The 13,346-nt window shown below is 25.2% G+C and overlaps 1 protein-coding gene and 1 long non-coding RNA gene across 2 annotated transcripts in view; one reads left to right on the top strand and one right to left on the bottom strand.

Annotated features, from left to right (window-relative positions):
- Window positions 1-1,385, top strand: part of LOC139425994 (uncharacterized) — a 72,137-nt gene extending 70,752 nt beyond the window's left edge. Inside the window, exon 3 of the long non-coding RNA XR_015435609.1 lies at window positions 1,045-1,385. This is a non-coding gene — a long non-coding RNA (uncharacterized LOC139425994). The remainder of the gene's footprint in view (window positions 1-1,044) is intronic.
- A 6,173-nt stretch (window positions 1,386-7,558) lies between these two features.
- LOC107456807 (Kv channel-interacting protein 4-like) overlaps window positions 7,559-13,346 on the bottom strand; it is a 72,894-nt gene continuing 67,106 nt past the window's right edge. The window contains exons 5-6 of the mRNA XM_043045254.3: window positions 10,781-10,843; window positions 7,559-7,908 (exon numbers count right to left, since the gene is read on the bottom strand). Of these exons, the coding sequence (XP_042901188.1) occupies window positions 7,861-7,908; window positions 10,781-10,843 (111 nt within the window). The 3' untranslated portion in view covers window positions 7,559-7,860. The remainder of the gene's footprint in view (window positions 7,909-10,780; window positions 10,844-13,346) is intronic.

Raw genomic sequence — 13,346 nt, 5'->3', positions numbered from 1 at the left:
GTTTATCTTTTGGTTGATAAACTATAGCCAATAAGACGTCAATATGATTAACGAAACGTTGGATTGATAGAACGAATATTTATAGTAACAATAAATTTCATACAACAGGAACGTCTCTATTAATCCGTCGAAATAGATATTGATTTCTTGCCTGTAATTTTTCTTCATTTTTAAATGTCTTAAATATAGTAATAATAGAAACTTCCATTACTCGTTTGGCAAAAATTCTAAGATTCTTTCAAAACATTTTCTCACTTTACTCAATGATGCGGGAGTCTCAGCAACAATTGAACAAAATTTAGATGATCGCTACAGAAGCTTTATAAACACCTATAACATTATATCAAATATTCAAAGCTCTTTGCGTAACATTAAAATACATAAACTTTGTTGGGTATCACAATAACTTTCTTATTTGCAATTCTCACAAATTAAAATGGTGCTTACGTGCTCTGAATTAGTTTCAAATTTTGTAACATGTAGCTTTAATTACGTCAAAAATTTTGCTTCACAAATATTGGGATCATTTATACCATTCAGAGGAAAAATGTTTCACAACAATACATTCATTTTTATTTAAAATTTTTGATATCAGAGAAGAGTGTTGTATTTTGTAACTTGGGAAAGTTTTAACTTTTTATTTTTTCAAGTAGAAATAAATAAATGGTTAAGTAGAAATAAATAAATAATGCATAATACGTTTGTCGATTAATATAGTTTTTTGTGAACGAATTCTTATCGAACACCTTTCAGAAAAGAAATAGGTTTTGCAACTTGTACCATGTGTTGTACCTTAGACCATGGGATATATCTCCCAGAATATTACTCATTTTGAGTTATTTTCTTCTCAATTTATTAATTAATTGAATTTGGATTATTCAAACAGTTAAAGTTTAGCTTTCGAGTAGCGTGAATATATTAAAACAAACTAAATTATTCAAAAACATATTCATTTTAGTGAAATATTTTAAAAATGAATAACTTCACTAATGAAAAAAAATATTTACTTGTAATAAATGGTACAGGAAATTGTATTTGTTCTAGCTGGTCCTGTTGCAGGGATGATCCAAGGTACAATCAGGAGATTGGTCCATAGTACAATCATGCATACTGCTTGGCATATTATCATAAAGAGAATGTCGTTTTGGTACTTATCTACTTTTGGCTTGTTTAAATGTAAGTTTTATATGGTTTTTATTTTCAAATACAAACATTTTAAAAGAAAACTTGTTCAACAAGTAGAGAACCAAACAAGTTCTCTAAGATTGAATTTTTTTAGAAGCAAATCAAAACTTCAAATTTTCACCAACGCAGCATAGTTTTTATCTTACTCCATCGGGAAAACAATTCTGGTAAAATTACCGAATATGGTAATGAAATTTCTTGTCAAAACGCAACAATTCTGGTAATATAATCCAAAATATATGGTAATATTTTTGCTCATGTGGTAACAATTTATCGGAAATTCTGGTTTTCCAGAATTATAATTCTTATTACTACATATTTAGTAAGAAATGTAAAACTGAAAAGTAAATTTAACCGATAAAATTAAATTTAACTTGCCGTAAAATTAACAAATTTTATCTCAGATTATAAAACCATAACTAAATTTACTAAAATCATTACTAAAGATCTTTGGTAAAAATTACCGAGATTCTTGATGTATCATAAGTGGCAAAAAGGGTCAACTTTACCATATTCTGGTAGTTTTGACCATGGAGGTTTCAATTACTTACATTGAATAAAATATTCCAGTTTTTAATGATGAAAATAATTATATTTTTCTCAGGTACATATGGTTTGAAATATAACACTCTTCTTCCATACTGAAGAATTTTTGAAATAAAAGCAGCATAGGTCAAAGATAAAGTAATTAAACTTATTAACATGAGAACCAACATTAATGACATTATGAGAACAAGAACTTAGAAATTAAATTTAACTATTTAACATATTTGATTATGCATTACTTAAATTTTAGTATGTAATTAAAAATTACTTCAAAACATAATGCTAATACATTTATTTCACAATGTAGTATTTCAACTCCATTATATTTATTGGCTAATAGTTCAAAACAAATATTAAAAACATTGACACTTAAAATAGTCATAATTTGAACTTTTCATACAACAACAATTATGCACATTCAACGGCGAATTTTATTTATGTACACTTACTCTTTTTTTATTGGAAAATACTTTTATCCTTTTTTTTACAAGTGATAAATGTATCAGATGCAATCATCTCCAGTTTTCAAAATTGAATGAAACTGAATTGTTTGTATTGTATCTTTATCTATTATAATCTTTATTATAAACGAACTTTATAAATTATAAAAATATCAATTTGTAACATGTTTGGAAACCTGGAATTATATTATTTTTTTAATGTTTACCTACGTTATTTGAAGTTACAATTAATAAAATTTTTGTCAAGCATTTATTTTTGACCTATGATTTAAATTCCTTGTAAAAATACATCTTTAAACTTAAACTACAAATTAAGTTCTTTTAACTTTTTTTTTTAAAAACTCGTTATTGGATTTCGTTTTGTGTTTAACAAATTAACGTATCTCCCTGACTTATCTCCCATGTGTGAAACTTATAGTATGAATAAACTCAGATTTCTTATCTATGGCTTATATTTTTTGGTGTGCCAAACTTGTACATTTAACGCTCATAAGAGTAATAAAAAGTAATATTTATGTATACATAAATTCTTAAAAAAAATTCAATAACCTATTTGTATTTTTTTCTTTACAAATTACACCTAATGTAAGCAAAAAATTGTAAATCTCCTCACTGTTTCAGTTGCAGATGTCAGCTGGATTTATTAAAATATTGATATTAAATTATCAATATTTTAGTCAGTGAAACAAAGGCAATTAGCTCTTTAATTTCTATCGGGTAGTAAAACTATGCAGTTAAATAATAAATAACGTATATATATATATATATATATATATATATATATATATATATATATATATATATATATATATAGTTATAAATGTTTCTATACCAATATGATTTTTTATCAAATAATTATTTTTAAGCGCCATTTTCTAGAAATTATGAAAGATCAATAATATTTTATAAACTAATTATCACATTAACAGTTTTTTTTTTCATCTTTAAAATGCTCAGAGTTTCGGAAGTTAAAATGTTATTCTATATCACGTAGATTTCTGAAACTTTTTCTAGGTACTCTAAGCTATAAATAAATTCGTTGCATATTTTTGGCGTATTAACGTAGACTATGGCGAAATTTTATATTCTTAAATATGCGAAAATACCTATTATTTTAATAAACTTAGTACGTACTTTGAATGCTCTCTTAAATCTTTATAAAAACATTTAATTAACGTTATTAAAGTTAAGCTCCGGATTTAGAAAAAATGCGAATATCTTATTCAGAATGCTTGAGGCATATAATTGCTAATTCCTCTCAACCTAGCTTAACTAGTTTTCTTTTAATATTTTTATAACTTTAAATATTTTTAATATTTTTATAATATTTTTATAACTTAAACTAGCATTCCTTTAAAATTTTTTCACTGTCCCTTGTCCATAATTTTGACCCCTTCATCAGTTTAAAATTAAAAAAAATATCTTCTCAATTGTTTAATTTATTTGGAGGAAAAAAATTTCAAACTTATTTTAATCCGAAATTATTTTAGTAATTTAATTTCATAAAATTTTACATACTCAAAAATATTTAAACGATAACAATGAACTTTCTGATTTTTTTTAAAAAAACAATCCATGTTGTATCGGGACCCGTTAGAAAACTATTACTGCATTACCTTCATACCAGTTACCTATCACCACAGCTGTATCTACACTGTAGAAAATTTCGGATTAATTTATGTTAAGAAGTACTGGTACCTTGGTTGCGCCATCCGCAAAATCAATTTTATCTTGAAATTCATTTTTACTTTAAAATTTTATACTGCAATTCCCTTTCAGTAGTTTATATAATTACAATAATTCAGAGATTTTATAGTAAATACTAAAATAAAAATTACGGTAAATCAGATTCGTTTTTGTGTAAAATTTTACAAAAAATTTTACAACAAAAACTCATTTTACGGTAAAATATACCGACACTTTCACCGTAATTTGATTCAAAATTTTAACATTGTATTATCAAAACCAATTAGGTGTAGCTAACTTCATTAATAGTTTGTCGATATTTAATCGGACATTCGAAATAGAAGAGTATCAAAAAAACTTTTCATTAGAAAATATTTCTACTGACATGTCCATCTGTTATCATTTTAGCGATATAAATTATTGACAGTTAGGCAGTTTTAATTTTTTTAAAACTAAATTAACAAATTTAAAAAAAGCAAAATGCATCCGAAAATTTTTTATTGACGACAAAAGTGTCTAAAAAAAGGAAAACAAAACCACGAAAATGTTTACCAAATTGTAAAATATGCTTTATTCGCAAAGTTTTTACCGTCAAATATGACTGGTTTTAAAACTAAATGCTTCTTTTCCTAGATAATTCTCCAAAAAAGCTTACGTTGATTAAATATTTAAAGTTCCACATTACTTTTGAAAGTAATAAAAACTATTTTTTATATGTTTTGAAGAAAGCGATACTCTTCCATCCTATTTAGGAAACTGTTTCAGTATTTCTGTATAAAATTATTTACCTATGATGTAAAATATATTTTTCTTCAACAATAATACATTTTTATATCCTCTTGCTCCTAAAATTAATTTAACAGCATCTAAATTTTACAGTTTTCGAAGTGAACAAATCAGCACAAATATATAAAAGTACACTTTTTTTCACAGTACATACATTATCTACACAGAAAATTATATTTTACAAAATACATTTTAATGTCATAGACAGAAGTGGATGACACTGCGATAAGCTTGATACTGAAAGGATGGGTGTGAATGAGAAATTCCTAAGTACTTTAATAAAATTGTGTTCGTAAAGTATGTCTTAAAAACTTATAACTTCACTAGAGGCAAAAAGTTAAGGCAAAAATAACAATAATATACTCATAAAAAATTTTGGGTATTTTTTAGCCCAAATTTAACTTTTGATTTAAACTGGCATATTATCAATCAAATTCAACAATATTTTTATTTAATTGTAACAAATTTTCTTTCTTTGTAACAATATTTAATAATATTTTTAAGCAAATTTTTAATACTTAGATATCGAAGAATTCCCTTGCATCTATAGTCAATTAAAATTAGCAATAATCGAAAAAATATGTTTAATTGTTTTTTGTTATGAAAGTACAGTGTGTCTATTTATATATTTATTATTTCTGTCTGTATTCTGTATCTATTATTTCTGTCCATTTACGTATTTTTTCTCGTAAAGAACATATTTAGGAAATAATTTTTTGAACATTTTTAAAAAATTAAAACAAAAAGTATACACCTTGGGAGCCACAAATCAAAGATAAATCGAGAACAAAAGCAAAAACGTTATTGATATTCAAAAAGTCTCAGAACAAAAAACCGAATTTATTGAACAACAAGACAGATTTGATTGCGGTTGGAAACAGAAAGGATTTTAAAGATGATTATTCGAAACTCTATGAAGTTCCAATCTCTAATTAAACCTGTTCTGCTGTTTGTTACATTCACCTTCCTCTACTACAGCTTGTCAGATTTCAATAGCATATTAATATTCTTTTCTGTTTTAAATATTAAAATTGTGACCACCAATGTGTATGCTTTTTTATTTTAATTTTTATAAAGATTCAATATCTATATATATATATATATATATATATATATATATATATATATATATATATATATATATATATATATATATATATATATATATATATATATATATATATATATATATATATATATATATATATATATATATATATATATATATATATATCTATATATCTATATATATATATATATATATATATATATATATATATATATATATATATATATATATATATATATATATATATATATATATATATATATATATATATATATATATATATATATATATATATATATATATATATATATATATATATATATATATATATATATATATGTATGTATGTATGTAATTTAAATAAATACACTTATTCTTTCGAAGTATGTAATATTATTTCTGAAGGAAAATTCTGTAGAATTTCTGTAGAATGACTTTCGTTATACTTTTAATTATTATGAATGTAATTAAAAAAGTCTCCATGTAGATAACAGATAAGAAATTTGTATAGCCATGAAAATTATTAGTTAAGCTCACATATAAAAGCACTATCAACAAATAATTCTATGTAGAAGGAACCATAATTAAGTGAACGATTATAGGGCGGAAAACAAATATTACAAGGATTGATCAAATGAAAAGGTACGAAACGGCGCAAAAACGTAACAGTTAAATTATTTAAACTTCTATCATGAGATAAGACCGAAAACTCATCACAATGTGCCATTCTGTGCTGTACTACTGTGTAGTACAAAATGAAGTAGGACTGTGCTGTACTACTTCCGCACGCACCTCTCGAGTCATAACTTAGTATATAATATAGTATAATATATATGCTATTGGTTGAAAAATTTATTCGTCACTAAGAATTGATTAGATAATATGCGGCACCATAGCACTGTTTATGCTTAAAACCATTTTATAATGGAAGAAAAATAAATCTTAAATTGCTTCCTAACAAATTTTTTATTTCTATTAAAATACAAAATTATTGAAATAAATATTTAACGTTTAACTAACTATTCAACAATGCTTAGAATATTACTTAGCACTAGGTGAAAAACAAGTCTAATTAAATACCTAACGTATAACTAATTATTTAACACATAAATTATCACTTAGGACAGAAATTACAGAACAAATTGTTATCAATGACTATAGTGTTGCCAATTTAGATAGAGAAATAACCGCGGTTTTGGTGCCACGTATGCTTCCACAGTCATTTAAGAAAGGATCAAAAATAAATCCAAATAATTACTAAGATTTCATTTCAATAAAAATGCAAAATGAATCTAAATAAATACTTGAAGTATAACTAATTTTTTAGACACTACTTAGATAATTACTTAAAACAACCTAATAAAATAAATAATAACTATAGTGTTGCCAATTTTAATTGAGAAATACCCGTGTTTATTATACCACATAAGGAAGATATAAGCATAGATTATTTTTCTTATATAATCTGTAAGATACATTTACATGCCTCTGTCTATTTATGTATTTTTTTCCTGTATGCAATCTCTTGCTGACATAGGAACTAAAGCTTTGAATGCAACAGTGAATCATCACATGGAAGGAATAAAAATAAAAGATATATTTTTACGTATTAAAAAAAAATTATTATAAGTCTACCAGCAGAAGGCATAAATTGTAAATTTATCAATATTGATCCAAACTTTATTTGATGTTTAAATCGTTAACTTAATTATGGCTCACTCTACAGTTTAATAATAAATATTAAAATAAGTAAACCCTGTGCTTTAACAATCACAATTACGCAATTTTAGCATAAACTATACAATGAGAAGTTACAAAAATTTCCTTTTACAATATGTATTTACATTTTACCCTTGAACATATGCATTTAGATATGCTTTCTTTGCTAGAATATTACTTATGAAAAAATACTCTCTTTTTTCCTCTAAGCAAATCACAGTTCCTTTAAAATGATGACTATTCATTGGAATGTATTTACAGTAATAAGTTAATGATAGATATTTTTTTCTCCATAAAGTATCCATAAAGCGTTGTCGACTAAGTCATTGCATCAAAAAGAGCACACTATAAACAATTCATCTAAAGCTCATACTTATTCTTAGGTACTTCTCCGTAAACGATGCAGCATCAGATTACAGTATCGAATAACGACAAGGATCGTGCTATCGTTTCATCCTGAAAAAGTCAAACAATCTTCAATTGTATTTTAATATAAAATGAAGAACCAGTTATAGAGTTGATAAGTTTGTAACAAACTTAACCTTTAAAACTTCAGTTATAACCGATTTAAACTTAAGGACTATCGTATCACTTAAATTTGCTTAAAATGGATTATATTATACAGATTGAACGGAAAATTGGTCCATTTAGCACTTGGTTAACTATTTTGCACATCCTTTAATATATTTTTTTCTGACGCTCTAATTATAAGTAAAAATAAATTTCGGTAATCTTTAATTTTTAAAAAAAACAGTCTAATAGTTATTAAAAAAATTTCTGTTATATTACAATAATTTTTACTAAAATGCTCAGTCTAAAATAAGTAGTTTGAAAAGTTTTCCTTTCATTTAATTAAAAAATTTATCAATAATTGGTTTTTCAAATTAAAAAATTTTCAATAATAAATAACTGCTTCTCTTAGATATAAATGAGTGAAAATTTGAAAAATTATTGTTTTGAAACGGATCGTGTTTGAAAAATTTTAACCTTGAAGCAAAAAGTGGTGTTTCATAACCATCAATTATTAAAATGCTAAATATTACATTTTTCACTTAGTTTGATCTAAATGAATAAAAAAATAACAAAAAAAGTATGAAAAATATTTTTAATAAATATTTTGCATCAAAGGGATAAATTTAAAGCTAATTTGCCTAGTATTTTGGCTCAAGGTACTGATACTGATTTTAATTTGAACCAATTTAAACTTAGGTGTAAAATTTTTTTAATTCATTTATTCCAGTTCACTATGTTAACACTAGCGTGAAAAGTTTACTAAAAAAGGTGATGGTTAAACACGCCAAAATAGACATGGCGTCCTAAGTATAACGTTTGCAGCTAATTTGCCTAGTATTTTGATTCTCGGCACTAATACTGATTTAAATTTGAACCGATTTTAATTAAAGCATATGAGTAAATTTTTTTAAAATTTATTCCAGTTCACTGTGTTAACACTAGCAAGAACAGTGGACTAAAACATGGCTATTAAGCTTCTAATATTGCAGTCATTGTTAGATTAATTTTCTGACTTACGTATTTATCAAATTTTAAACTAATTAATATACAGTTTAGTGTATGCACATTCTCGTCTAATTTCTTGAATATTGTTCCATTTTGCTGAAAAATGACTTTTTCAAACAAAAATAATTTAAGTAAATTATAAGAATAATAGTCAAAAAATTCCTCACCATTTAGACACTGATTTCATAGATGAAAACTTATATCATATATACATGAAATACAATAATATTTGTTCAAGAAAATGAAAGCTTGAACCATCTGATTGATGAAAATGTTTTTAAATTCGTATGCATGTGTCAAAAATAAGAGTTTGTGTTCACTATTTGGGTTTAATTACCGGGTTTGGGTTAATAAATAATTTAATGTATTTTAAAATTGGATGAAATATAAAATGAACTTAAATGTTTTTGTGATAAAAATTATCTAACAAATAAGAAGAACGAAAATTCGCTTGTCATTAATGGTCAGGGAATGAAACAGAAGCATAAAACAAAATACTGCGTAAGTTCCTGAAGTGTTGAAATGACATTATAAAGGACAGTTTAGATTGTTTGAAATTATTTTTAATTAATAATTAGGCCGATTTGATGATCAATGTAAGCCAAAAAAATGCTGATTTCTTCATTTTCGGCTAAAAATGAACACTAATAAAACTCCGTATGCTAAAGAATAACAAAGATTAACTAGATGATTAACAAGATTAACTTAACTGTTACATGTGTTTGCTGTCTTTTAATACTCTGATAGACTGTTCCAAAAGCAATGTTTTTTATTGTGGGTAAAAAATAGTAAAAACTGCTATGTAAAAAATAGTAAAAACTGCCTGCTAAGCCTTGTCATTCATACATTTGAATAAGCCTGTTTATGAAATGAGATATTTGTTTTAAAATATAAAATACACTAAATATAAATATTGTTAGTGTCTTTTAATTTAGCTTTGAAATCTAAACTATAAATATTTTCATAAGTAAGAGATATTAATGATTACGACTTGCGTTTCTCAAATTTTTAATTATAATTACATAATCAATGAAAAAATGTCAAGCATTAGGGGAATTCGAAACAAGCAATGATGTATTTAAAACTATTTATTGTAATATATTGAATCATTTTAAAGGTACGATACAGTTGCTTATGATATCAAAATTCAGTTTGCTTTTACAAATTTGTTAAAGATGCTTAATATCTAATCTTAATATGGCCTAGCACATCAGACGCACAAAATAAATAACCCTTCATTTTTTCAGAAGCAATTTTCCCAAACATTCAGTAAAAACAATGTTTTTCGCAGCGTTAAAATATTAGTTAAGCTAAATACCTATTTATGAATTTAATTATTCTTTGTTGAAAAGGCAACTAGAACACGCTTATAATTGAGTTACTTGCAAATCGAGAGGAAGTGAAGTGATTTTGCCTAATCATGTGATTTAAATCATATTTAATTGATTACCTGTAAGCGACGTAGCATGTCAAACCTTATTGGCTTCTTAATCATCAGCTACGATGACGTCACTTGCCGGAATTAATCGTCGAAATTTAATGCGTTACGTAACGTAAATGATTAGTTATGCTGGTGAATCAGTAGATTTGAGATGTTGCTAGTTGCAACAAATAAAATTTAGGTAATGAACCAGCCTGTATACAGACGATTGAAGTTCAACCTTGAAAAATCTTACAGACTAGGCATTAAACGGTTAAGTTTTGACGTAATCTCGCCAACGGAACATAAGCTATTAAGCTTTTTTCCCCCATAAAACTCAATAAATTTTAACCTGTTAATATGGGCATAAGAAATGGTATGAGATCTTACTTTTGAACAAATCTCCATAAATTCATCTATTGTCACAACACCATCTTTGTTTATATCCATTTTCTGAAAAAGGAAAAAAAATTATGGTCCTTTCAAAGAAATTTACAATTTTTTGCATATTGACGAAATTTCAGACTTTAAACTGAACTTGAACTTAGACTTCCATTACGGTTCAAAATGAATTACTTTCCAATAATGTTTATTTCAAAAGCATAAATAGAATGAAAGTGTGAAAAATAAAATGCATAATATAAAATAAATTTATACCAAAATAAAGATCATAAATGTGTGCTTGTATGTGAATTTAACTTTTTAAAAATACAATTACTCAATTTTAAGGTAATTATTTTGAAGTTGAAAGTAAATTTTTTGAAAAGTAAGAAGTAAACAACACTAATAAAGTTGCGAACTGTTAAAGTAACCAGCAAAAAGTACAGATAAAAATGCACATGCAAAATGAAAGTGCGAAAATAAATAAAAATATAAGCGCAAATTGCAAAAAACAAAGTTTCTATTGAAAGCTATTGTTCAATTTTATTAAAACTTTTTTAGTTCAATTGAGATAAGTCAACTAATATTTTTCTTGCTGAAATTTTTAATTTGCCATAGAGATGTGACAAATATTATATGAGATTATTATAAGAAAGCAAGGATCAAAATTGAATTCGGAGAGATAGTAAACTTGTTGAAAAATTTTTGCACACAATTATGAAATTCGTTTATTTAAAAAAAATTTCTACGCACAAAATATATTTCAGGAAATATTTATGATTTTTTATGATTTTATTTAATAATAGCAAGACAATTTGAATTATAGGGTACAAAATTGTTTACATCATTTTAAAGTATGTAATTTAATGAGAAAAAATACAAAATTTGAACGAATTCAGTTGAATAGTTCCTGAAAAATCTAATTTTAAAAAAGTTGTACATTTAAAATTTGATTTATCAGGAAATATTCAACTGATTTCGCTTAAATTTTATATTTTGCTATGTAAATTTACATACTTAAATATGAGGAGAAAAATTGTATAACCTACAATTCGAAATTTTTTCGACTATACTGAAATAAAATAATAATAAATGTTTACTAAAATTTATTTTTTGGATAAACGAAATTTATAATTCTGTACAAAAATTTTTACAATTTGCTTAAAACGTTCTCGAGATATCGCGAAATACGTAAAAAGTAAAATTAAAATGAAGGGGTCCAAAATTTGGAACTCTCTCCTGACCACCCTATTGGGACCATATTTACCACATTGTGGCAACCCCCTATATTTTGGGGTTCAGAAATCTGAATCCGTTGAAAAAAAGATATGTTTATTCTGATAAAATTCGTTTTTGTGACTGATTTCGTAACCTAAAATATCGTTTTCACTAATTAATTGGCATATTTGAAGTCATCTCTTCAAACCATAAAACGTGAAAATCCGATCATTAGATCAAAAATTATCTAGGGTGGTCCGTTTTTTTAGGCACTCTGTACGTATTATTCATGGTTAAATAGTGAGAATTGTGTACAGGCGTTAAGTTTATTTGAAAATAGGAAATAAAATTTTTTATCATAAACATAGGGCATAGCAGTGCTTTGAAAGAAACTATGCTTAAAATTTTATAATAGTTTTAAAGGACAGTTGCTAATTTTCAATTTTTTATAGTAATAATTTAATGTATTTTAAAAAGATATTTAGGAAAAATCTAGTTATCCTTAAAAATAATAAACTTTACTCATCCAGTTAAAAACAAATTTTTAAAACATGAAATAATTACAAATTTTTTAAGTTTATTTCGTAATTTTTCAATCCAAATAAAATTAAACCCTAGAATTTATCTCAAGTTAAAAAATATCAATTCTTTGAAAGAGTTAGTTAGAGTCTTTTTGTTCTCGTTTTCCGCGTTAAAAATTGAACTGAAATTTTGTGTTTCACAAGAAGATAAAAAGAAACACTAATTTAGTTTATTTTATATAGAATTTCTGTTTTTGCATTTCTTATAACTATATAAAGGAAAATAGTTTCTACTTAACTGAATTCTTAAGAAGTTTCATTTATTTAATATCACAATATGCATGTTAGAATGAGCAGCATTTTTTGAGGCTAGAATTCAAATTTATAAAAGACAAAAGCACAAAAAATGTGTGTATGTGGAAAAAAGTCAAATTTACTCGAAATGTAATGCAAAACAAAGAGTAATAACTCATTTTTTTATGCATTTTCAGGAAATGCTCACTTTAACATCTGCATGAATACTGACAAAATATTTATTTCTGTAATGTTTCTTTTCAGAGGGACAAAACTAAAATTCTTTAAATATGGAATGAGCGGTGAGGGCTTGCAAACTGAAGAGCGTATCGCATTCAGCATTAAACCAGGATTCTATTACATTCCTTATTAATTGAGGTTGTAGAAGAGATAATTTTTTTTAAATAACAAGGCCTTTGATCCAGACCTAATAGCGTCAAAATTGATCAAAAACTTTGGATCATATGAAGTTGGAAACAATATACCATTAAGGAAGTATTTAAAATCAAACATCTTTGCCAATTGCTCATTGTGCAGCTCTT

The sequence above is a fragment of the Parasteatoda tepidariorum genome, chromosome 7 (assembly GCF_982258835.1).
Source record: "Parasteatoda tepidariorum strain Cologne lab strain chromosome 7, Ptep-v5.0, whole genome shotgun sequence".
Lineage (NCBI taxonomy): Eukaryota > Metazoa > Arthropoda > Arachnida > Araneae > Theridiidae > Parasteatoda > Parasteatoda tepidariorum.
The sequence above is the reverse complement of the archived record's forward strand: the minus strand, read 5'-3'. Positions and strand labels throughout refer to the sequence as shown.